General features: G+C 40.9%; 1 protein-coding gene across 1 annotated transcript in view; it reads left to right on the forward strand.

Annotated features, from left to right (window-relative positions):
* Positions 1-3,114: 3,114 nt before the first annotated feature.
* The window catches only part of sdc2 (syndecan 2), a 39,230-nt gene continuing 19,602 nt past the window's right edge, over positions 3,115-22,742 (forward strand). The window contains exon 1 of the mRNA XM_041053751.1: positions 3,115-3,548. Coding sequence (XP_040909685.1) covers positions 3,489-3,548 — 60 coding nt within the window. The 5' untranslated portion in view covers positions 3,115-3,488. The remainder of the gene's footprint in view (positions 3,549-22,742) is intronic.

Here is a 22,742-nt window from a genome sequence, read left to right on the forward strand (position 1 = left end):
ACCAGGAGTAGAGTTAAGCCCTCTGAGGAGGAGAGGGATGAGGCCTGGGAAGCTCATGCATTACAGTGGGGGATGGGTCGCTAGATGTATTTTAAATAAGTTTTTAAAAAATGTGAATTTTGCTTGGTTCAAATTTACATTCCTTCACACCCAAAATGATTAGCTCCTCTGTTTTGTGCAAGGCTGTCTGGTGCCTCTTAGTTTTTTTTTGTTTTTTTTTTTTGCTGTTGTTTTTCTTCTATTCAGGTCACAGAGGATGAAAAATTTGATGAGGACAAAGAAAATTGTACAGGTCAAATGGGACCTGTTACTCCTCCCCCTCTTTCTCTGCTGTCTGGTATATGTCCCCTGATAGCCACTTTCACTTTCCCTCGCTGTCTCATCTCTCGTTCTTCTTGTCTTCCTCCTCCAATGCAGTGTGGCTAATACCAGGCAAGCAGTCAGATACTTGACAGAGTGAAACCTGCATTATCAGATACCTTCCCCTGGCCTCACTGAATAATCAAAGAGGTGCTACTCTGAAAGGGAGCAGAGACTATATCTGTAATCATTCATGGTATGCGTTATGAATTACAAGAAAATGCAGGTTGTACCATTAACTACTGCCTTAAAAACAGTTCAACATTTTGAGAAATACACTTATTTGCTGTCTTGTTGAGAGTTAAGTGAGAAAATTGATTCTACTCTCGTGTCTACAGGGGGAAACTCCTAGCCTGTATGTCAAAAGCTAATAAAATCCACCTACCAGTACACTTATAAAGCAAAGCAAAAATTACCACATTATTTCTTGTTTACTTAATCTGTTCAGAAATTATTGTATAAAATAACAATTTGCTGTTTTAAGGTGTCATGGTCAAGATAGAGTACGTGACCCTAACAGCTAACCAGAGCCTGATTGGGTCTTTCACCCTTACTAGTCTTTATGCTAAGCTAAGCTAGCAGTTTCATGCGTTAACAGCTACATATCTATCATACAGACTTGAGAGTGCTATCAAAGATTTGGCAAGAAATATTATAAGTGTATTTTCTGGAATGTGAAACCATTCCTTTAACTATGTAGATGAGTCACAGTGTGACTCCACAAATTAGTGCAGTAAAGGGATACAAGTCGAAAAGAAAATGCACTATACTTTTCTCCTCATCCGCAAATACAGCAGAATGTATTTCCAGTTCAGTCTCAATATTTCATTCTTTTACCTGCTCTTAACACCTGCTTTTGTCCCTGAAACTGTTGAGTTTGTTGAGATTTAAAACATTTAAACAGTGAGCTGGGACCAAACTAGCAAAATCAGCGGCCATCATTCATTGATTGCGGTCCCGTCTTGGCTGTGAAAATCACAATTCAACAAAGAACAAGTCAAACTGAAGTTATTTTAAGTGCCATTTAAAAAACTGGAATTATTTTGGTTTTAAATTAAAGCTTCAATCGCAGTGAATAAACCACTTATATCTCTGAATGCTGCTCAGGGATGAACCATTGCACATATGGATATATGCTTATTAATCAGTCAGAATGTTTCAAAATTCCTGAAAGTCTTTTTTTTTTTTTTTTTGCATTTCAAAATGAGAGATCCAGCAGTGCTGCTGATTAGTAAAGCTTCCTAATTTGTCTGTGACTCACTCATCTGAGTGTTAAAGGCCAGTTAAAATGTGTCAAGGATGTGAAATGTGCTTAAACTCAGCAAACGGTTTACATCTAATACGGATATTACAAAGTATACTCAAACCCAGCACCAAGGCAAGTTAAATATATTCACATTTTATCCAAATCATTGTGGATATGTGTACAACTTTTAGGTTTAAAGTTTAAAGGAACAGTTAAGCAAGTACTTCGAGGAAGTCACCTTGTAGCTGCAGAGGTAAGTAAGTGAACAAAGGGCAGTCTATTATCGGGTGGGATTAGTGGTTTTTAAAGGTTCTGGGAAAATGCTGTTTCCATTGTTTTGAATAATCTTAGTGATCTGGAAATTTGACTGCGAGGTGGAAGATTGGCCTGGCAAGACTGTTGTTAGTGGACCTTTTGAAGGCTGCCACATGGAAATAATCACATCTTTTTTTTTTTTTTTGAGTGTACAAAAAAATTACGTCTCAAAAGTGTATTAGTTGCACATGTTTTGAAAGTAATTAAAGTGCACTGCATTTTCATTTCTATGTAATGAGCCTCTTAACAAAGGGTCATTTTTATGTAATTATTCAAAAAAGTGCACGTGAAGGTAGAGCTATGCACATGTAATCTTATTTTTGTCAACTTGTATATTTTTGTTTGTACCTGTTATCTCTTCTTCTTCATTTCTGGTCTGTACGCATTGATTGTAAAGTCTGTGTGAAAACTGTGAAGCAATAAATAAATAAATTCAGGTGTGTGTCTGTTTTAGACTTCTTTTGCTATGAGCTGAGGTTCTGTGTACAGAGAATTTGCAAGTAACGATGAGAAACGTATCTTCTGTCAAATCATTATATTAATTTATACCGGCAGGGGGCGACTTTGCCTATAAGTGGCCGAACTCATCGGGAGAGTGAACGTCTTGTAGTGTGAAACTGATGTTAACTCCTGTCAGTGTTTAATTCCATCTCTGCTGTGTAGTGCTTTTCCGCCAGAATGCCGTGTTGCATTATTCATATATAAAAGGTGGTGTATTTAATTCATTGCATGTTGAAAACAAAGTTGCACGACTAATCAGATGTGTTCATAATAACATCGCTGCATGACCGACACATGGCTTGATTGTAATTTAGAGCGGTGACTGAGTGAAATAGTGGGAATCCTCATTATGGTGCAATTAATGATCGCTATCTAGACGTGGAGATAAATGGCTCAATTAGCTTTGAGAATTTTTCCTCCTGCAGTCTCTTATCCGACCGGTGGAAAACAACAAACAGACAAAAACAATAATCAAAAAAACAATAATCAATAATAATTCCTATAAGGACTCGCAGCGCGTCAATAAACAACATAATTGGTCTGTTATGATTGATGTATTATGATTGGCGTTATTCTTTGGCCACTTCGCCGCAAGTTCTCTCTCTGTCTCGCGGTGACATGGCCGACAAAGAGCGCACGCACTCACCGGAGCGTCAGTTCATGCTCGTGCTCTACACTTTATCCTCGTTAATTCAAGTGAGCGCTGAGGGAGAGAGGAGAGCGAGCGAGGTGTCTCGTGCGGATTTCACTGACAGAAGGCGCGCGGAGGACTTAGCGATTAAACCGTACTTATTTGTAAATATATATTTTGTTAAATTTACACAGAGGGAAAAAAAAGGGGGGAAAGAAGTGCCTGGAGAGAGAGAGAGAGAGAGAGAGAGAGGGGGGAGGAATAACCAAAACGCAACACGTATCCGGTGGGATCCCACTCCTGAGAGAGAGAAGCGGCAGGAGTTGGAGCGAGGGGTGCAAGGAAAGCGAGAGGGAGACAGAAGAAGAAGAAGAAGAGGGGAACGATTTGACATTTCACCCGTAACAACGCGTTTTTAACTAATAAAGAGGAATAATGAGGAACGTTTGGATAATTTTGACCCTCGGCCTCACCGCCGTCCTCTCCGGGGAAAGGGTAAGATTTTGGACAGCAAACTTGAAACGGAGCGATACTGTAGCGGTGGGGGAGAAACGCAACTTGGGTCCACGTACGGACCGCTCGCTGTTTTTTTTTTTTTTCTTGGCTATTTGTTTGATAAAACACCCTCGGAGCATACCAAGATTTCCGTGTGCGCTTCTGTCCACGCTGTGTGCGAAAACGCTGCTGTAATTTGATGGATTAAACGGGTGAAACGGGTTTAATAGTAGTTTGGACCGATAGTCCGATACGTGGTTGTCCATTGAATTTCTGTTTGACAACCAAGCAGAAAAGCCTATTACCCTGCACTTTAGACTAAAACAAATTTCTTTAGGTCATATAAGATACTGAATTACACTTTGAAAGCTTAAAAAGAGCCTGGAGACGTCGATGTGCTTCTCTCATTACTCACCTATAGGTGTTCAGCTTTACTTTAGTTGAAGTTTATTCGACAAGCTTGTATTTGTTACTTAAATATCTCTTTGAAAGCTGTGAATTAAGAACATAACCAGACACTGTTTATTGTGACACTTTAGAAGTATCACGTGGAATAAGCATATAATAGACGCAGTGGTATCTGTAACGAAGGATATGATCTCCAAACTGACCATCAGTGAGCACAGGGCAAATCCACAGCAGCATTATGGCTGTGTTACAGTGATTTGTTGTCAAGATGTTGATTCCTTGGACAGCTGTGCAGGCTCTCGAGCACCGAAACAGATGCATTATTGAGTAAATGTCATCGTTATTGGAGCAATCCCACTTACTAGATGGATAATTCTTTGTTTTGTCTTCCTTTTGGTGGCAAGTGTTGAATGATTGTGACATTTAAATAAATAGTGCTCCCCTGAGCAATATCCCAACTTTCACTCTCAATTTTCCTGTTCCCTCTCTTATTATCAATAGCAGCCTGATTTAAATCCCCCATACCGTTGTTATTGTTCTTCCCTGTTGCCTCCTTTATCCAGTTTCAGGTTTGAGTCAGTGTAGTGCCTTCTAACTGAGTGTGCATCACCCTGCAAATTGGCCCGGGTTGTTGGAATGACAGATTTTGGCACTTTCATGTGCAGCCCCTGTCATTATTGTCCCCTCCTGTTGTTTCTCTGTGGGTTGTGACTTGTCGTTTGGCGCAGTGCCTCCTCCTCTGTTAGAGCCGCTTGTCCAATTAGCTGATTCAGACACTGTTGTTTTAATGACTCATTGTTTTGCATGAGGTCACCCCAGAGTACTTTTTTTTTTTTTACATGTTCTCTATTATCCTTTTGTTTTGTTTTGTTTTGTTTTGTTTTGTTTTTTTTGTTTTGTTTTAACACCCGGGCTGTGTATCTGTACATAACAGCTGAGTTTTTTATTGAACTTTACATTGTTTACTTTTAATTGTGTACAATGACCCCACAGAGTGAATACAGTACTTCTCTACCACAAATTACAGCCTCAGAAGTACAGTATCTACAGCAGCTAAAAGTTTCACAGGGGCAGCATTTATTACAGTATAATGCTGGATTGCGGTACAATGTACAGGGTAATTTTTTTCTGGTCACGTAAAGTATAAAACCCCATGTTATTCAACTTATTTTGGAAAAATGTGTAGATCATTACAGGATTATCTCAGGATTGGCATGCTTGACCATCATTATCTAGATGACTTTACACAGACACACACACACACACACTTTAGCCTGATCAATATCTTCTTCCCTTTGTCTGTGCCCCCTGAAGGCCTCATTGGAACTTTACACGTGACATTGATTCTCAGTATTGGCGCTGGTGTTGACAAGTGGCTGATAACCTGCTTTAGGCACATCTGTCTGTGTTTTAATTACCCCGCCACATCACAGGGACACAGTATAATACTCAGCGGCTTTTGAAAAGGTAGAGATAAAACTAGCTGCTCCTGGCATCAGAAAATTATCTCATCACTGAGCCAGAGTACTGATTTTTTTTTTTTTTTTTGTCGCCCACAGTTCTATAAGATCATAAATAATGTTTATGCTTTTGTCTAGATACCATTTACGCTCCTTTTTCTTGTGTGTTTTGATTTGCTTGCCTTCTTACAAGCTCACTTAGGGAGTAATGCTTTTTCTAATACTGTTCTGTAGAATGCAAAGCACAGTGGAGCCGTGCTGCATTGTTATCATATCTCTTACTAGATGTGGCCAGTCTAGTGAACGTGGCGATGTAACAATCTGCTGTCTTCTGCAGTTCTTCTCGCAGAACAGGTTTTGTAACCTTTTCCGCTCCTCTGCTTCCTCGAACTTTTGTGATCGAGGAGGAAGAGTTTTGGTTGGGCTAAGCTAGGCTGTATACGCTCGGCCCGCCCCGCCGTGTTTCGGTGCACGCCACTCACCAGATGTTTTGGTCTGTAATTTGTGTCATGTTTTGGTGGGAAGCGTGGGTGTTGTTCACCTCCCTGTACATCTGTGATTTACGGGGGGGGGTTCTGTGTGCTGTCTCGCACTCTGATGCCGGACTCAAAAGGAATCACTTCAGAAGGGGGCTGGAGTTGGTGTGAGCATCCAAGGATGGTTGAGGAAAAGCTGGAGTGTGGAAGAAGAGGGAGGGTGAGGGAAATGGGCCGACGGAGGAGACAGAGACTCAAAATCACATGAAATGTCTTTGTCCAAGTTCAAGGGATTTTGGAGCCAGCAAAAGGAAGATTTCACATATCTGTTTATATTTTTCTGCCAGGCATTTTTTATGGACTGACCCCATTCATGAGAATGATGCAGGGTGAAAGCTGTCTTAGTCTTTCCTCAAAAGGGCAAGTGAGGTCGGATCACTATGATAAACTGCCCTCACGTAGTCAAAAGGAAAAGACACATTAAGCCTGAGAAAAAACCCTTATATTATTTAAAAGGTGAAAAGGCCAAAGCACCAAATACAAGACTTCAACTTGAAGCCTTTCATAGCTTTATGAGGGGAGGGAAAAAGATGCAGGCTGTGTATTGTCAGGAATGTATTATCTAGGTCCCACAGTCATATTCAAGTTTCATTTTCTGGCTCGAATGCTAGTTTTATATCTGCTGATTTGGTGGTAATGAAATGAACAGCACAGATGCACACACTGACCTTCCTCTCAACTTAAGGCTGTCTAGTGCGTTTCTCTAAACAACTCACACTTTTTTTTGCAAAACACACACATCATTCACTCTTAGATACACCAAGAAGAACTAACCTTCACTGCTATTTCCTTTTGGGTAGATTGATACGAAGGTTATATGAATCCTGAAAGCATGTTATTTTCCACTGCTCTTGATGTTTTTTTAATCCTCCTGACACCCTCTCCAAGGCTGCTGCAACTTTACTTGTTTTGTTGCTCAGCACAAGGTTTTCAGAGCCTGAGCTGAATGAGGTATGCACATTGGAAATACATTCTCCAAAAGCAGTATGCTTCAACTTATACTCTTAATTTCCAATATGCTTGTCGACGGACAAAATGTTATTTGCCCTCTTTTCCATCATCTTTCTTCACCATTCATTTCCATCATTCTTTAATCAGGAGAATGAAATGTACAGAAAGAAGGGCGGCACGGAGTAATATACAAGGTTAAAAATGACCAAATAAAGAATGTAATAAAAGGTATGGTATAACAGGGTAAAGATGGATCAGAAAAATGACAGTATGTAGTGCCACATAAAAGCAGAGGCCAAATGCTGCGCTGTGACTGCAGCTTCTCCTGCTGTATATTTAATGATGCTCTTTTATTTTGCATTAACCTAGAATTCCTCAAACTGAAGGCACAGCCGGCTCCCCTGCATGCGACTGCTTGCGGTTTGTGTGACTGTGAAAAAGCCTTTGCCTTCTTTTTATTTTTCTAATAAATCTGCCACTGACACACATGGGAACACTGAGTTTCTTACTCTGCAGAGCAACCTGCCTCTTTGCTAGTGTCCGGCCCTTCAGGGGGTGCATTCACTCTGTCCCTGACTGCCTCGCATTATGCAATCGCTAATGGACTCTACAGAAGGCAGGAGGCAGGGGCTGCTGGACCACTGAAAGCACAACACCAACCACCACCACCACCACCCCCTGAATCCATCTGTGTCCACGCATGAACTCTTGTTTTGTCACCACGCAGGCACACGCATATAAGCAGATAAACACGCATTCGCACACAAAGTCTCATGCCTCCTCCGTGCTGATTTTTCCATCCCTCCCTGCACTGCCCCCCTCTTGCCACATCTCTCTGCCAGCATGGTCAAGATGCTGCTTGTCATTACCACGGTGTCTGGGATCAGGCTGAGAACAGTGGCACAAAATTTCCTGTCAGGCAGCTGGAAGGAATGAAGGGAAAGGATATATTTTCCCCTTTTTTTCCACACAAGATGCACCCCATTTTTTTCTTCTCCTTCCTTTAAGATGTGAGCACTTGAATTGAATTTGCTAACATCTGCAGGACGTATGTATGTTTGAAAGAAGCTGCCCTCTTCCTCCCCCTTTCTCCACCTCCTCCTCCTCCTCTCTCTTGTTGACGAGTTGGAAGAGGCTCGCACTTTGGCAGGGACTTGTGCATACTAGTAAAGACTCACAAATAGTCAAACTCTGTTGACTGTGCATGTGTTTGTGTGTGCTGGTTTGTGCATCCGTGCCTTTTTTACGTCCCTGCGGGCATGTGTTTGTGCGAGTTTATAGCCACACGTTTAAAATACACTGTCATCCCAGCCACCGAGGCATAGGGAAAACACATTAGGGAGATGCGGCTGCAGCAAAACCAGCGACAGCAGCACTGGTTTATGTTGGGCCACAGCCACCTTCGCTATCTGAGGCTGCAGCAGCAGACAACAAAACCTGCATGTGCATGTGGCAATCTGGATAAAAATATTTAGACACAGAAGATCTGGGACATTACTCTTTCTCCTTCCTCCTCTGTTCCCACCCTCTTTCTTCCCATTTTTCTTCTAGTTAATTAGCTTAGCAAATGGAAACTTCCTTGGCAGGACTGTGGTGAAGGGGATTGTGGTGGTGACAAAGAGAAATGGGGAAAACCCTGTGTCAGGACGTCTGTTTTCTTCCTTTCTTTCTCTGTTTTTTTTTTTTTTTTTTTTTTTTTTACTGCCTGCTGCCTTCCAGCCTCAGTTGTTAGGAGGAAAAGAAGAGGGAGATGAAGGAAAAGGAGTGGGGGAAGAGTGTGAACCCTGCCTTCCTTTTGGTGTTCAGGCTTTCCCAGGCAGGACCTTCCTGGTGCTCTGCTGTGTGAGGTGTGAAAAGTGTCTAACTTGGCAGGGGGTGAAATGAGACAGACCCTTGTGGTAAACAGAGTGCCAGTAATGGTATTTGGTATGTGGCAACTGGACTGGTCTGCTTTGTGAACAGTTTAGGAATCAGCCTACACTGTTAACTTTGCAGTTACTTTGAGAGATACTTTGTACTTTCACATTTTTCTTATGCAAATTAAAAAGAAGGCCCAGTTCTGTTCAGAATTAATGTAGCATGCTGTTATCAAATTATTATTGTTTTGATATAATACATAAATATTTACATATATACAGTATATCAGTTTTCCTCATAAACACTGGATTTTGGTTGATGGCGACAGTTTGGTGTAACTGATGTAAAGTTGGGCTGCAGCCAATGGCTGTTATTATTATCAGTCAATCCTCATATAGTTTTCTTTTGTCAAAATGCTTGTTGTGTCTAACCAACAGTCCAAAAACAAAACAAAAAATAAATTTGTTTTACTGCCAAGGGAGACCAAGAAAAACAGCAAAGAGTCACATTTGAAAAGCTGGAACCAGGGGACGTTTGACATTTTTGGAAGAAAAATGTCTTAAATAATTAATTGATTGTCAAAGTAGTTGCCAGATTGGCTGATCCATTCATTCTAATCCTATGCTAATGTAAAAACTTATACTGTGCATTTATTTTAAAGTGTCTTTAAAATTACAAACATCATAATTTCTGGGTTTAAGGGCTAAAGGTTACTTGGAAATAACTGAATATCTTATTAAGAAAGGTTATGGTATCTGTAAGACTTATACATTAACCTCATTATTGTATTTATAGTAACCCTATAATTGCTCTAGTAAACTGTGGCAACAGTTTTATACTGAAGCAGTATCATAAAACCTAAGTCTGGAGTAGGGCTATACACACAGGATAAAGATGTCAGGTGTGCTGAGGTGAGAAAATATACAGGATTTGAATGTTAATCTCACATTGCCTTTGTTTTGTTTACACATCAAAGATGTCAGAGCAATCAAAAATTCAGATATTCAGACTTCTCGGCCTATTACTGAAACTAAGGTAAACGTTTTTCCTTTATAGTTGTATTAAATATCATTAGCGTAGATTGTGGTCAGTTTAGGTTTTGTTAGTTTTCTTGTTAAAGGATGAAGAGAAATCAAATGCTGCTTGTGAAACCGTCATGGTTGACTTTGTTCTGCTGAATAGACAATGACTTGAGCGACCAAATTTGTTCCATCTGTATAGTATCCAAAAAAACGGTGGATATTTGAAGCCATGATGTCAGCGAGCTTTTTCCATCTAGCTCCCAAGATTGCTGTGGAAAACGGCAAGGCACATTTAACATCTGTGCTCACTCATATTTACGAGCGCGCTTTATCGTCTCTAAAAGGCGCCAAATTGATATCTGCACTGGCGTTCCTCCAAGCAGAGAAATGTACTTCTAATGTCTGTTGTTTCCATTATTTCCCCCATCTCGAGTCAAAACAGCTCTGAATGAGCTTAAGTGTGTAAATCATGCTTTCTATGTAGGGTGTATCACTAACCGCAAATTATACTCCATGCAGTCACTTAATTTAGAGCTGTTTTCATGAGGAAACTCAGAGATTCCAGAGGGTATTTGGGAAAGCTGATGAGCTGATGAGAGAAATTCATTACTGAACTCCCCACATAGCACATTGCACTTTTCCTCCTAAATGCACACTGGTGTGTAAACTCATCTCATTTTAGTGAAAAGCAGTGACTTAAAAGGCTCCAGTTGAGTGTTCATGAATATTCATTACTGAGATATGAGGCGAAAAACAGGAAGTAGATGTGTTTCCTTTCCTGTCTCTGTGTGGTAGTCTCAGTAGACTCCTGAATACTTCCAGCTTTTAATAATTTCCTTATGAGCACATAACCTATAATTTAATAATATGCCATTTTTTCCATGCTTAGAAAAATATGCTGTCTCCAACACTCCATATTCTTGGAAAAACAAACATTGGAGTCTTTAGTAGTGTTTTCATATCCTAGTTTTTAATCCCAGTTTAGTTTCAAAGCCAATGGTTACTGCTGACTTTGCTGAGGTTTGCCTCATTTCCTTATTTTGATTTGGAGGAACCATCATGTCAAGACCCCAGATCTGTATCCAGATGTTCCTGTGTACTGTTGTGGCAGACGTCCGATGTTTGAAAGCCTAAACTGTGACCACATCGCCAAACCAGTCCAGACAGTGACTCACACTGTAAGACTGAATGAGCTAAGAGTGGTGAAAAATGGATGCAAATTAAAAAAAATACTTGGAGTTGAATTTCATATGCTACTTAGGATCATGACCGAATGCCTTTTCACACCAAGTCTGAAACTAATTTATAGTCCTTAATCTGGAAAAACAGGTGTGAGTTTTATGTACACCAAACTTTTTTTATTTTTAAATGATTTGCTGTGAAAAACATAACACCTGTGAACACTGCTCCTCCTGTGAATGGAACCATAATGTCTATAGCCTCAGTGCTGTTTCTGTTCTTTTATTCTTTTCTGCTTTGAATATTAATATTGTGGAAATTTTCAACAAACTTTAAATCACATGCTGTGCTAAAGAAATGTTAGGACAGCTAAATTTAACAGAGCGGCATGTGTGTCAGCAAAGATTCCCCAGCTTTGGTAATTTGCTGCCATGTGTTTTAATTTAGTTCTGAATTTGCACAGTGATACACAATGAAAGATAAAGCCACAATGTGAAGGATATCAGGACATTAATTTGTTTTCCTTTTGTTTGATTGTTTGTTTTGTTTGTTTTTTAACGATGAAACTTTTTTTTTTTCTTTGCAAGAATGTCAGACTTGGTATGAAATGGTCGTAAAATGAGTCTTTGCAACTTCTGCTGAACAGTGGCCACTGTGGCCACATATGGCAATTATGGGATCACGGTTCATTTTAAAAAGCAGTAGCACAGTAGCAAGTAGAAAAGAGTCATAAATTTGACCAAATAAAAAATCCATACAAATCCAACCCGTCAAACAAGCCAGTAAGCTGACCCTGAGTCAAGATAATTTGGTCAAAGATGAACTTTCATGCTCAGATCAACAAACTTCATGTCATTTACTCAACAGTAACTATCTAAAGTTTGTTAAAATTAGCTAACATTAGCCACCATAAGCTACTGGCCATACATTTTTTGGGGGGCTGAAACTAACCATTATTTTGCCATTAATATTTTGAGCATAAAATGTCAGAACAGTGAAAAATGCCTGTCACAGTTTCCCACAGCCCAAAGGGACGTCTTCAAGTGTCATGATTAACTGACCACCATTCAAAAACCACAAAATATTCAGTTTACTAATGCATAAAGAAAAGCCCCAAATCCTCACTTTGCATACGCAAACCATAAAATGATTGGCATTTTGCTGTGTGTGTGTGTGGGGGGGGGTTAATCAATGATCAAAATAGTTTTCTATTAGTTCAAGCTCCAGTCGCCTTACAGGAATGGATAATTAATGGCGATAATGTACAGTACAGCAATGTACTCTGTTAAAATCTTAAAGAGCTTTATCAGCATCTCGACTGCTGGTTGTTGCTGCCATGGACATTCCACATCATATGATAAAACTGGAATTTCAGACAGTAAATTTGACACATACAATTAACTGTGCCAAAAAAAAAAAAAACAACTTCAGCCCAAATCTGATCATGCCATATACTGGCTCTCTGCTGTGGTTGTTATCATGATCAGAGGCACTAATGTGGCGATTCTACCAGGCGAGTTAATCTTTACTAATGCATTCTGTTAACAGCCATCTGTGTTCTCAACACTGACTGTAAACCCTTTCAGCAGAGCACCGCGTGGCATTCAGCACCCCAGCAGTCAGCCCTCCATTACGCCAAGGGATTGGGTTCATTATTCAGCCCAGAGAGGCTTTAGACCAGAGAAACCGTGTCACATGGAATCCATTTTGATTTTAAATGCAAATACCGCTGACACGCTCATTGCCGGCACTCTCCTTTCGGGCGCGACCACACAGCCCTCTTGATGGGTGGAAAATTTCAGGGAGAGCTCTCTAAACAAACAGAGGCTGCCAGTCAAAGTGTGTCATGTCCGCAGTCAGGTACAGGTTGACCTTTTGACCCCTTTACTGGAAATCTATTTTTGGAGAGTTGACTGCATTTAGGTTGCAGGCTTTACTGCTCTTGGGGTTTGGATATATGAAACTGAATACAACCAAACATTCTAAGCACATTATTACTTTCATATTAAAGACCTCAACTAATGGACTTTTGAGGACATACTGTCCTCACTGACACTCTGTTTCACTCTCTATGGTTTTCTCTGTCTTTGTCTGTCTTTTACTTTTGCCCATCCTGTCAGGCTCTCTCTGTCTGTCTTCCAGCCCCCTTCCCCCAAAATAAGTCCTTTTGACACTGACATCAGCCAAGGTCACTGCCTCACTTATAATCCGTAACGTTTCCAAGCAATGGTTAAACCAGTTTTCATGGTGTAATGGAGGCAAGCAGGCAGGGTGCAAAGCTTGATTACTTTGATGATGATAATTTGTTTAATCAAGTACTGAGTGGAATGGCTGCATGACCGCTACCCTCCAAACTCAGCAGGATATCCTTTCTGTCCGGACAGCCAGCAGACGCTGGAGCCTCCTGGTTTTCCAACACAGTCTCTATAGGGGTCTTCAGATTCATCACAAAGAATTAAATAGTGGATATAAAGAGAGTGAGGGATCTACAGAAGGTTTAAGCAGCTTTAAGCTTCATAGCCTCATAACTTTTTGTTGGATGGAGCGTTGGTTGCGTTAAAGTGCAAATAAGAGTAGGCAGTGCGCTAATGAAGGCAGAGAGGAAGAATACTGTGAGCTAGTAAACAGAAATGTAGAATTTAAAACATTTTTTTAATCAGCTTTCCAGATGTTTTAGGAGTAAGGAAATCCCTTCAGCGTGTTTGTCAGGACTCAAGAGTACACACATACATTTTAGTGAATGTAAACCTGACTTTTGTTTGCTTTCTTTAGTTCTAGTGTTAATATTAAACTAGCCTAACATTAGGGCTGCAACAGATGATTATTTTTTTTTATCACTTTATTAGTCATGGAGAAAACTACTCAGCCTGTGAAAGTAGTTGTATAATGTCTGCTTTGGCTCTTGAGGGAGTTTTGTCAAGTCTGAGAAAATATCTCAGTTTGGCCTTGGAAAGCCTGTGTTACAAACTAGCGGCAAAGAGAAAGAGACTGTTTACCAGTCTAACAAAACAACACCACTGAGTTGCGAGAAAACGCTGAATATGTCGGCCTCGGCTGCTGCAGTTTTATTATTCCCTTTTTAATCTCCTCTGACCTCTAACATTTTGAAAGTTGCATAATAAATTGCTGGAATATTCGGTTGAATGTTTTGATCATCAAAGTTCCACTGTTCATGAGAAAAGAGGTCTGTCTTACATCCTACAGTATATAATAAGCTATAATGATTACTTTCATGATATGATGGGAGCAACACACAAAAATTCTATATCAGTTACTGCAGTTACCTCGGCTCTGTCCTGCAGACATTATGGCTTCCCGCTTTTACAGTGCGCCTCTAATGAAACTCCCCTGACCTCAGCACATCTGAACAGAGCTGCCTACACATCCACTACAACATCACACAGCTCTGAAGAATCTATTGAAAATCCCTTTTGGAGATGATTGTTGTTGCAGCCTCTGCATTTGTTTAGTATGATTGCACTCCACTGTATGTGTGTGTGTGTGTGTGACTTTGTGACCACAAGAGGCTTTATGACAAGTTTTCTTAGACCTGCAGTGCAAAAGCTGCTGGAAACATCTGTTGCATGGTGGGTTTTTGATAGTGGCTTCTCTTTAGTGTGGGATGTACCACCACAACCTCTGCCTCCGAGCTCTCGCAGCATGTCTGTGTCTGTTTTTACTTGAGAGACGAGTCTTTAAAGTTTCTGAGTGCAGATATCATCGATTATAGAGCTCAGTGTTTTTTCTCATTGTCTTCAGAGGTTTCCTGTGCTGTGCAAATGCTGTCTCTTAGTTTGTCTTTTGATTTTCTTTTTGCCTGATAGCTAATCATGATCCCTCTCTTGAGGCCTCAGCATCCTCAGCCCATCAGTAAGGAGGTGGTAAAGTAAAACCTGGAGCACAGGGTGGAGCATTGTTTAGCTAACATCATGTGCTGTTTCAGGACCTTTCAGGAAAGCCAGACGGCAGTCTTCAGAAACCACACATTCTTGCAGAATTACAGCACAGGGAAAGAATTGGGAAAGGCCATGTAGTGAGCAAGGGAGCAGAGGTTTGGCAGACACATTTAAATCCATTTTTAGCTCCAGGAGTTTTGTTCGTGATCTCTGTCCTGCATCCAAAATACAGAGCACAAGAGACTGCTCTCTTCTTTGAAAGATTGGGCTCTTGCTAATTGTGTGTTCTCGCAGTAGAAAGTGTGTTTTCTGTCTTGATAGACTAGCACTCTGTCAAAGTCCCAGCTTATTCTTCCACAAAGTCATTAAAGATTGAAAATGCAGTCGTAGCTGTGGCAGAAGTACTGGACCTATTTTGGTAGCCAGAATTCAATTATTTACATAGGAGGGAACATGAATGAGAATTTCACCTCACCATTTCAAAAAAAAAAGCCAGAAGCTCCTCCAGTTTAAAAAAAAAAAAAAAAAAAAAAGAAAGACTCACAAAATATCCCCATGCACCATTAGGGATGAACAACTCATCCTTTCAAGTGGAAGAGTGTGATCTCTTCTTTCTTTAATTTAACAGAATATAAAAAGCTGGCAATTCACACAAGAGTCTTTCCACTTACGGGCTAATCAAAGCTGAACTGCAACATGTAATGGCCCCTGGAGGATATCGTCCAGAATGATGTGAGTTGTTTACTCATATTTCTGAGCTTACTTGTGGGCTCTCCGTTGTTTGTTCGATAAGAGAAGAATGCATCTAGCATCAAGCAGCTGGTCTGCATGTGTAAAACATGGAAGCATTTTCCTTTTGTTGTGGAGAAGTTTGTTTTGCCCCGGAACTGAGCAGACAGAGCTGCGGCGTTTCTGTCAAACATCACTCATATACGCAGAGAAACACACAGATGTACATTACAAAGGCTTCCTCTTTGTCTGATTGCTCTTTGATCCTTAAGGCGGGCTGCACTCTCCAAACAAAATCACATTTGCTATGTCGTACTGCTGAAATGGCAAGTTTATGAACTACAGGAAGTTTTGCCCGGATTGCTGTTGCGTGTACAAACCAGTTCTTCTTCTAACTTAAGAATGTTTATTTATGGCAGTTTCACTTGTAAAATGACTGAAGTGAATGATAAATCATAAGAATGGTTGCAAATAAGTTTTCTGTAGATCAACTAATCGATTAATCGGCTAATCATTCCGGCTCTACTTGCAAGTCGTGCCTACTTCCGCTGTAACTTGCGAGCATGTTAAACTGGCATTGACACCATTAACTGAACAGACCTGGAATTGCAGTGAGTGTGCTGGTATTTGCACGCCAAGTTCCATTTAGTTTGGACTACGCTGCCAAGAGATCTGAAGTGCTCTCGGGCCACAGCAGACTAATCTTCAGCATGTGCTAACTTAACCTCAGGTGACTCTCTAACACTGTTAATCCACACAGGTAACTGTGTGACAGTGGAGCAGTGTGGCTTCATGCTGTTCGCTCCGTGCCTTGAATCCGAAGTTCTTCTCCAAAGCAGTAACATCAGGATATACATGTATTGTAGGTATATTACATAATCTTGCTTGAAGACACGTCATTTAGCTACAAATGAAGTGTCAGCGGCTATATTGTTTAAGGTAATCTTCATTTTACAGGGTTCAACAGGTTTAAGGGTGCACATTACCAGTGCAATAATCAACCTATAGTATTTGGCTCATACGCTCTGTGTTGGTGGGCCTTATAGAAGAAATTAAACCTGTACCTCAGTAATAATGCCAAGAAAACATTACTGTACATTCAAAGGAATTCCTTTCTCGTTGTTTGAAGATATTTCAGTTCAAAGTTTTAGTATCGATGGAGACTAGAGATTAAAAAACCTGTGTGGTTGGGGACCCTACACTGAGTCTGGCACATATCTCAGCTCATGCACCCATAATTAGGCAGTGTCATTAATGTGCAATTACGTGAGTCATGCTTAGCCCACGTTGGATCCAGTCACTGCTCATGCTGGAGCCTATTGAGAGTTTTTTTGGTGCGATTTCCATCTTGCCCATCTCTGGAGAGAGATACCCTGCTATGGAAACACATTTCTAATGATTTCTCTTCGCTTCGCCTCTCAGCCCACATTCAGAAAATCTCCTCAATGACTGTTCTAATTCTCAATTATGTGCCCACAACTCTGACTTGAAATCTTGGAGGCTGAAACAGTTGAAAGACAGGTTCACATTTTTCTCAAGTCTGTCTATAGTCAGTTCCCCCAAATCAACATTGCAGCAGGTTTTGCGTGTTGTAATCATTCCTCCTGTTATTATACTAATATACTAGAACACTGTCCGGAGGAACAAACAGAGGGACATTTGTACTAAAGATTCTCACTTTACATAATACTATAGTTTTTAACATGTATGTGATAATGTATCACCAAGTTAGTTGTCAGTGGTCGGTTTCACATTCTGCCTTTGGTTTGAACAAAGGAGGATTACAGTGTCTTTGGACAGACATTTTTTTTTCTAAGGCTTAAAACAGTAATGACCTGCACATCTACATCTGCAGCAGTCATCCACCCAACACTGTCATGTGACATTGTGGCCCAGACTGGATTAGAGCCAGAGGATAAAATCCTCTTCAAACATAACAATGTATTGATGGCGGCTTTCTCCCTGGATCATTTAATTCAGACATTGCTTGTTGTGCTTCGGTTGGGTTGGAGACTGAGTTGATCTGTGACCTACTGTATGTTTAGGTCATAGTATATAGAACAGTATGTGTTATTTTCTAGTATAACAGGAAAGCTACACTTCCATCTGCAATTAAATAATTTTCAGACTGCATTTTTGTGACTATTAATCGTGAACACATAAAATTTTCAGATGATCTATGGGGCGTTCTGCAGCCCTAATTTGAACAGTGTGTGTTTGAACACAAACACATGGCGACCCAGACTCACTGGCTAGCTGACTATTAATAAAACCCTGTGCATACTGTACTGTAGGTGACGGCACCTCGGATTCATACTGAGGGCTGCCAGCTCTCACGCGCCAGACTCACACAGTCCCACACTACCTGCTGTTTCCCAGACTCTGAGAAGTTTACACCTGAGTTTTATTATTTTGTGGACACAAGCTGAGATAGTACACTGTTTTCATCTGACAGGCAGCGAGCTGTCAGAGAAGCCTGCAGTTCGGTGAGTGAGGGTGGGGAACAGACAGACACGAGCGAAAAAAAAAATAATGACAAAGGAATTGCTTGTTAAAACGTAAAAGACAAATTGATACTGTTCAAAAAATGACAGCTAAACTTTTCTCAATTTTCACAGTATTGGTTGGGACTAAACAGCTAATTTGTCTCACTGAACATTTAATTAGAAAATCACCACAATGGCCTGTTGTAACTATTAATTTTCTCGTTCGGTTTCCATGCTTTTCATCTTATTTAACCGTTCGACGTATTGTGTGCAAATGCATTGTCTTTGTTCTAAATATAAGAAAAAAAGACTGCATATGAACAGTTCTAAGATGTGCCAGCCCTTGTTAATGTTGTTAATTAACCCCTGCCCCTGCAGCGTAGTGAAACACATCTCACTCTCAGTTTTTCCTCAAATCTGGCGACAGGTTGACTGATAGACCTGATGCTTCAGCGAGTGTCATGCCAACAACAAAACCACACACACACACATGTACACTAGCACACATACAAACACGCTCACTGCTGGTCAGGATTAGCCCTGGATAATGGGATCAAAGATCACCACCTGCCGCTCCTCTCCCATCTTCTCATCCCTCCTTTGCCTCTTTATTCCTTCTGTCCATCCGTTCCTTAAATCATTAGTCCCCTTTCTCTTTTACGTCCCCTCTCTTTCTGACAGTTAAAATGTGTGCGACTTCTTTCATTAACCTTTGTCACCATCTTTGCTTCCTTCCTGTCTTTACACTGTTAACACATTATCCCTGCTCAACATCATAAGACGTTTGCCTCAACAGAGAGCAGAATTTATCCATGACCTTTCCTTTTTTTTTCTTTTTTTTTTGTTAACCATCCTGGACCTTATTTATTTTTCTGCAATTTCCCAATCCTCCTCTTTCTTTCTTCCTGCAGCCATGCCTTTCTCCTCCATCACACCCATCACAGTGTTATAGGTTCCTCCCCTCACACTGTAGTCCTGTGGCCTTGCCGACTCCCTTGAGTCCAAATCCTCTTAAGGAAAAGGCTTGGATGGGAATTCAATCGCCGCACCACAAGGATTGAACCAGATCAGCCAACAAAGCGGCAAAATCGTTCTCCCTCCCTCCTCCCCCGTGCTTGCATGCCTCTGCCCCATCTGCCTCTCTCCCTCTCCCTCTCTTTCCCCTCTGGCTTTCATCTCAGGTGATAAAGGCAAAGCTGGCAGCAGTGAGAGATTGGCATCCTGGGTGGAGGAATGTGGCACATCATCATTTTTTTTTTCTGCACACTGATAAGTGCATAAATGGCCATATGTATGAACAGGAATGAAAATATGGTTCAAGTAATTGGATAAGAGCAGATTGTAACTGGCAACCGGCAAATTGCTGCAACTTTTTGGTTGAATAAAATCAGATCAAACTATAACTCGCCTCAGAATCCCAACCTGTGCCCCACCCCCTTCCATCCACTATATCTTGTATTTTATGTGGTGAGGAAGACATATGACAAACTTTGACCCCTAGAGTCCTCCAGAGAGCCTTCATGTTGTGGTGTTAATGATCTGGCAATGAAGAGCTCAGGGTTTTTCTTTTCTTTTTTTTGGCAACAGATTGCTTAGAGACACACACACGTAGACCCAGAGATGCTAAAACTGGAGGAGCAAAAGCTGGACTATATGTAAAACTTGCAACTGGTTATGTAGTTCATCCATCAAGGAAACACATACATACACACACACTTTCTTGTGCGTACATAAAGTATGTGAGCACACATGCGTGCAAGCAGGCTAAACGCACAATCATACACACCTTGCCCTGTGGATTTTTATAACACTAGCAGATCACACAAGCTTTTAAAAGGCAGAGTTGATGGAAACCATGCCCCTGCATTGACAGAGTGACACAGAAAACCAGACCATGTGAGGTGTGAGAGACGTGTTTTGTGACACGGCGCACTAGAGGATTGTGTACCTGGCAGCAACAGAAACCACTGACAGTCCATCTGTTCCAAAAAAAAAAAAAAGAGTTTTCATTGCACACAATCTTTGTTGCTGAACTGAAAAAAAGTTTTCTGTATATTCATTTTCCTGACAACTGACAGACAGATTGGTCTGTGTTGTATTGAAGAAACTGTTTTTGATTCACGCTGTCGTTTGACAGCTGGAAGTGAATTGACCCTGCACCTTGATCGTTATAAGACAAGTTGATTAGCTTAGCTCTAAGTCTGGAGCACATGATCGGTGATTAATGACACTGACCCCCTTTTGAGCCAGAAGCTATGTGCATGCCATTGTTTCAAAGATTAAGGGTACTGCTGAGTTTAAAACAATTAGCTGCCCCCCTTTATGTTAGACATTACGTGTATGCCAGAGGTACAAAAGCTAATAGGAGACTGAGGACAGCATGTCTTAAGTACCACAGCGTGTTTTTTTCCGCCAGATTGAACTCAAGAGCACAAAGACATTTGTTGTACTTCGCTTCAGCATGTAATTTTCATGACCAGCATTCAGCAATACTGGACCAGATGTTCAGTTCGAGAACAAAGAATGCGTAGTACAGTAACCTGTAGTACAGAGACTATATAGAGTATCACACATACACACTCATATATCTACAAATATTTGCATGTGCACACAAATATTCATTTCTGTTGACTTGTCCGGCAACAGCACCTGTGTTAGTGCAGGAATGGTTGATACTGCAGAACTGCTGCGGCTTAAAAGACTGCATTCATCCCTTTCCAGAGCACTGACTGACACAGTGACGACCTGATGGAGGGTGTGTGTGTGAGGAGAAGAAAGAGAGGAGGCCATGTATGTGCATGCTGTAAGAGTGCGGGTCATTGCACAGGCCAAAGCAACACTGTTTATAGTTTGTGTGTTCATGAACATGTGGCAGCTCATGTGTTAATGTGTACATGTCTGAGGTCCGTGTGTGTGTGTGTGTGTGCTTATGTACCCAAGGCACTGTACTGAAAGTGTGTGTTTGCCTGTGGCACAGGTGTGCGTATGCATATCAGAGGTTTATATAACCAACAGCGTGATCTCAGCTGGGAGCCCCGTGAAGCTTTTGAAGTCTTTACTGTTGTTGAATAATGGTAGCTATATTTATTTAGGAATATGTTTTCTAATGCAAATAAAGTGTAATTCTATTTGTCTGTCAATCCATGTGAAAACAAGGCAAACCACTGAATAACAATGCTGAAACTGAAATGTTGCGCACATACAGGAGCCTGGTTTCAAGCCTGTTTACCTCCCACAGTTCATAGTTCAGTTGTGACCATTAAAGGACCATTTTGGCAGCAAGTTACAGCAGCAGTCGTTTTGCTGCCAGCTCAGAGACCTGAACATTTACAGAAATGAAGAGGAGGTGGTAGGATATCAAAGTCAAACGCCAAGAAGCGAAGAAATCGGTGCCACCGGTGGGGGTCAGAGGACACGAGCGTCTGGCTTCTATAATTGGAGACTTCCTCATCAGTAGGAGAGACAGAACTGGCAATGACGGAAGAACTGCACTAATTATTTTACTCACATTTCATCAGCCACTTATCATTTTCATGCAGCATTTCTGAAAAACAAAATCACTGTTCAGGCCTGGGTATTGTTTTGAGGAATGCTGCAAATTCTGAAATTTGCATGAGAACTTTCAGAGTTGTACTCAGTCTCCAAAGTGTTTGTATACACAGGCCAATTTTTGCAGAACTGCCCTAAAGCGTAGTTTCATTTCATGAAGAAAGATGACATTTCTAGCTGTAATGCAGCATTACATATATATACGTTACAGGACGCTACAGGAACTGAGAGAGGACTAGAGGCTTCTCTGTGCCCAGCCACCTAGCTAGTATCTACAAATAGCCTGTATGGGAGGCGTTTAGGGGACATCTGTAAATTGTAGCTATAGAAAATAACCTGTGTTACTCTCTCCCTCTATGAGCTGCAAGAGTCTCTGCATAGACAGGGTCACATGCCACGCCACCCACCACCACAAGTAAATTCTGGTCCTGTGGGAAGCACAGTAACGCCTGTAAAATGGCCATTTCAGATAAGGGTGGAATGACCAGCAATATGCTGAAACATCTTTCTATGCAACATGGGTGGAATGTATTTGAAACTCCATGCATGAGTGCCACCGCTTATCAGCCAAGCAGCACGTCTGAGGGTGAATATCCTACGTTATGTTAACATTAGTGCCACGCAGGCAGGCTTAGCTGATGAAAACATAACCTAAATGAAAACATATGCAAACAGAACTAATAATGGCACTGGTTTCAACACAATCTTATCAATTCCCATCCCTAAAGATGCAAAACAGAGAAAAGCAGCAAATCTTCATATTTAAAAAGATGGATGTAGCCCGTTTGGAATTTCTGCATTTTTCTGCCCAATTAATTTTCTGTCTAGCAACTACTCAAATAATCGATTGCTGGTTTCTGCACTAATAAAAACTATATGTTATTGTCCCCTGATGAAGAAAATTTGACATGGCTCATTATTCCAACAGTAAATACAGTATACCGTTGGCTTAACGTTAAGCTTCCTCAAATAATTGCTGAAACATTTTCCGTTCATCCAGCCCCTGTCCCGTTAGCACGAAGTGTCCAAGGACATGAGATAAAGAAAGACCTGTTTTCTCTCCTGCACTCCCTTACAGATGGTCTTGGCACCCTCTGTAAGTATTGCTCCTTCCCAGCTTT

Source organism: Toxotes jaculatrix, chromosome 13, assembly GCF_017976425.1.
Source record: "Toxotes jaculatrix isolate fToxJac2 chromosome 13, fToxJac2.pri, whole genome shotgun sequence".
NCBI classification, from domain to species: Eukaryota; Metazoa; Chordata; class Actinopteri; family Toxotidae; genus Toxotes; species Toxotes jaculatrix.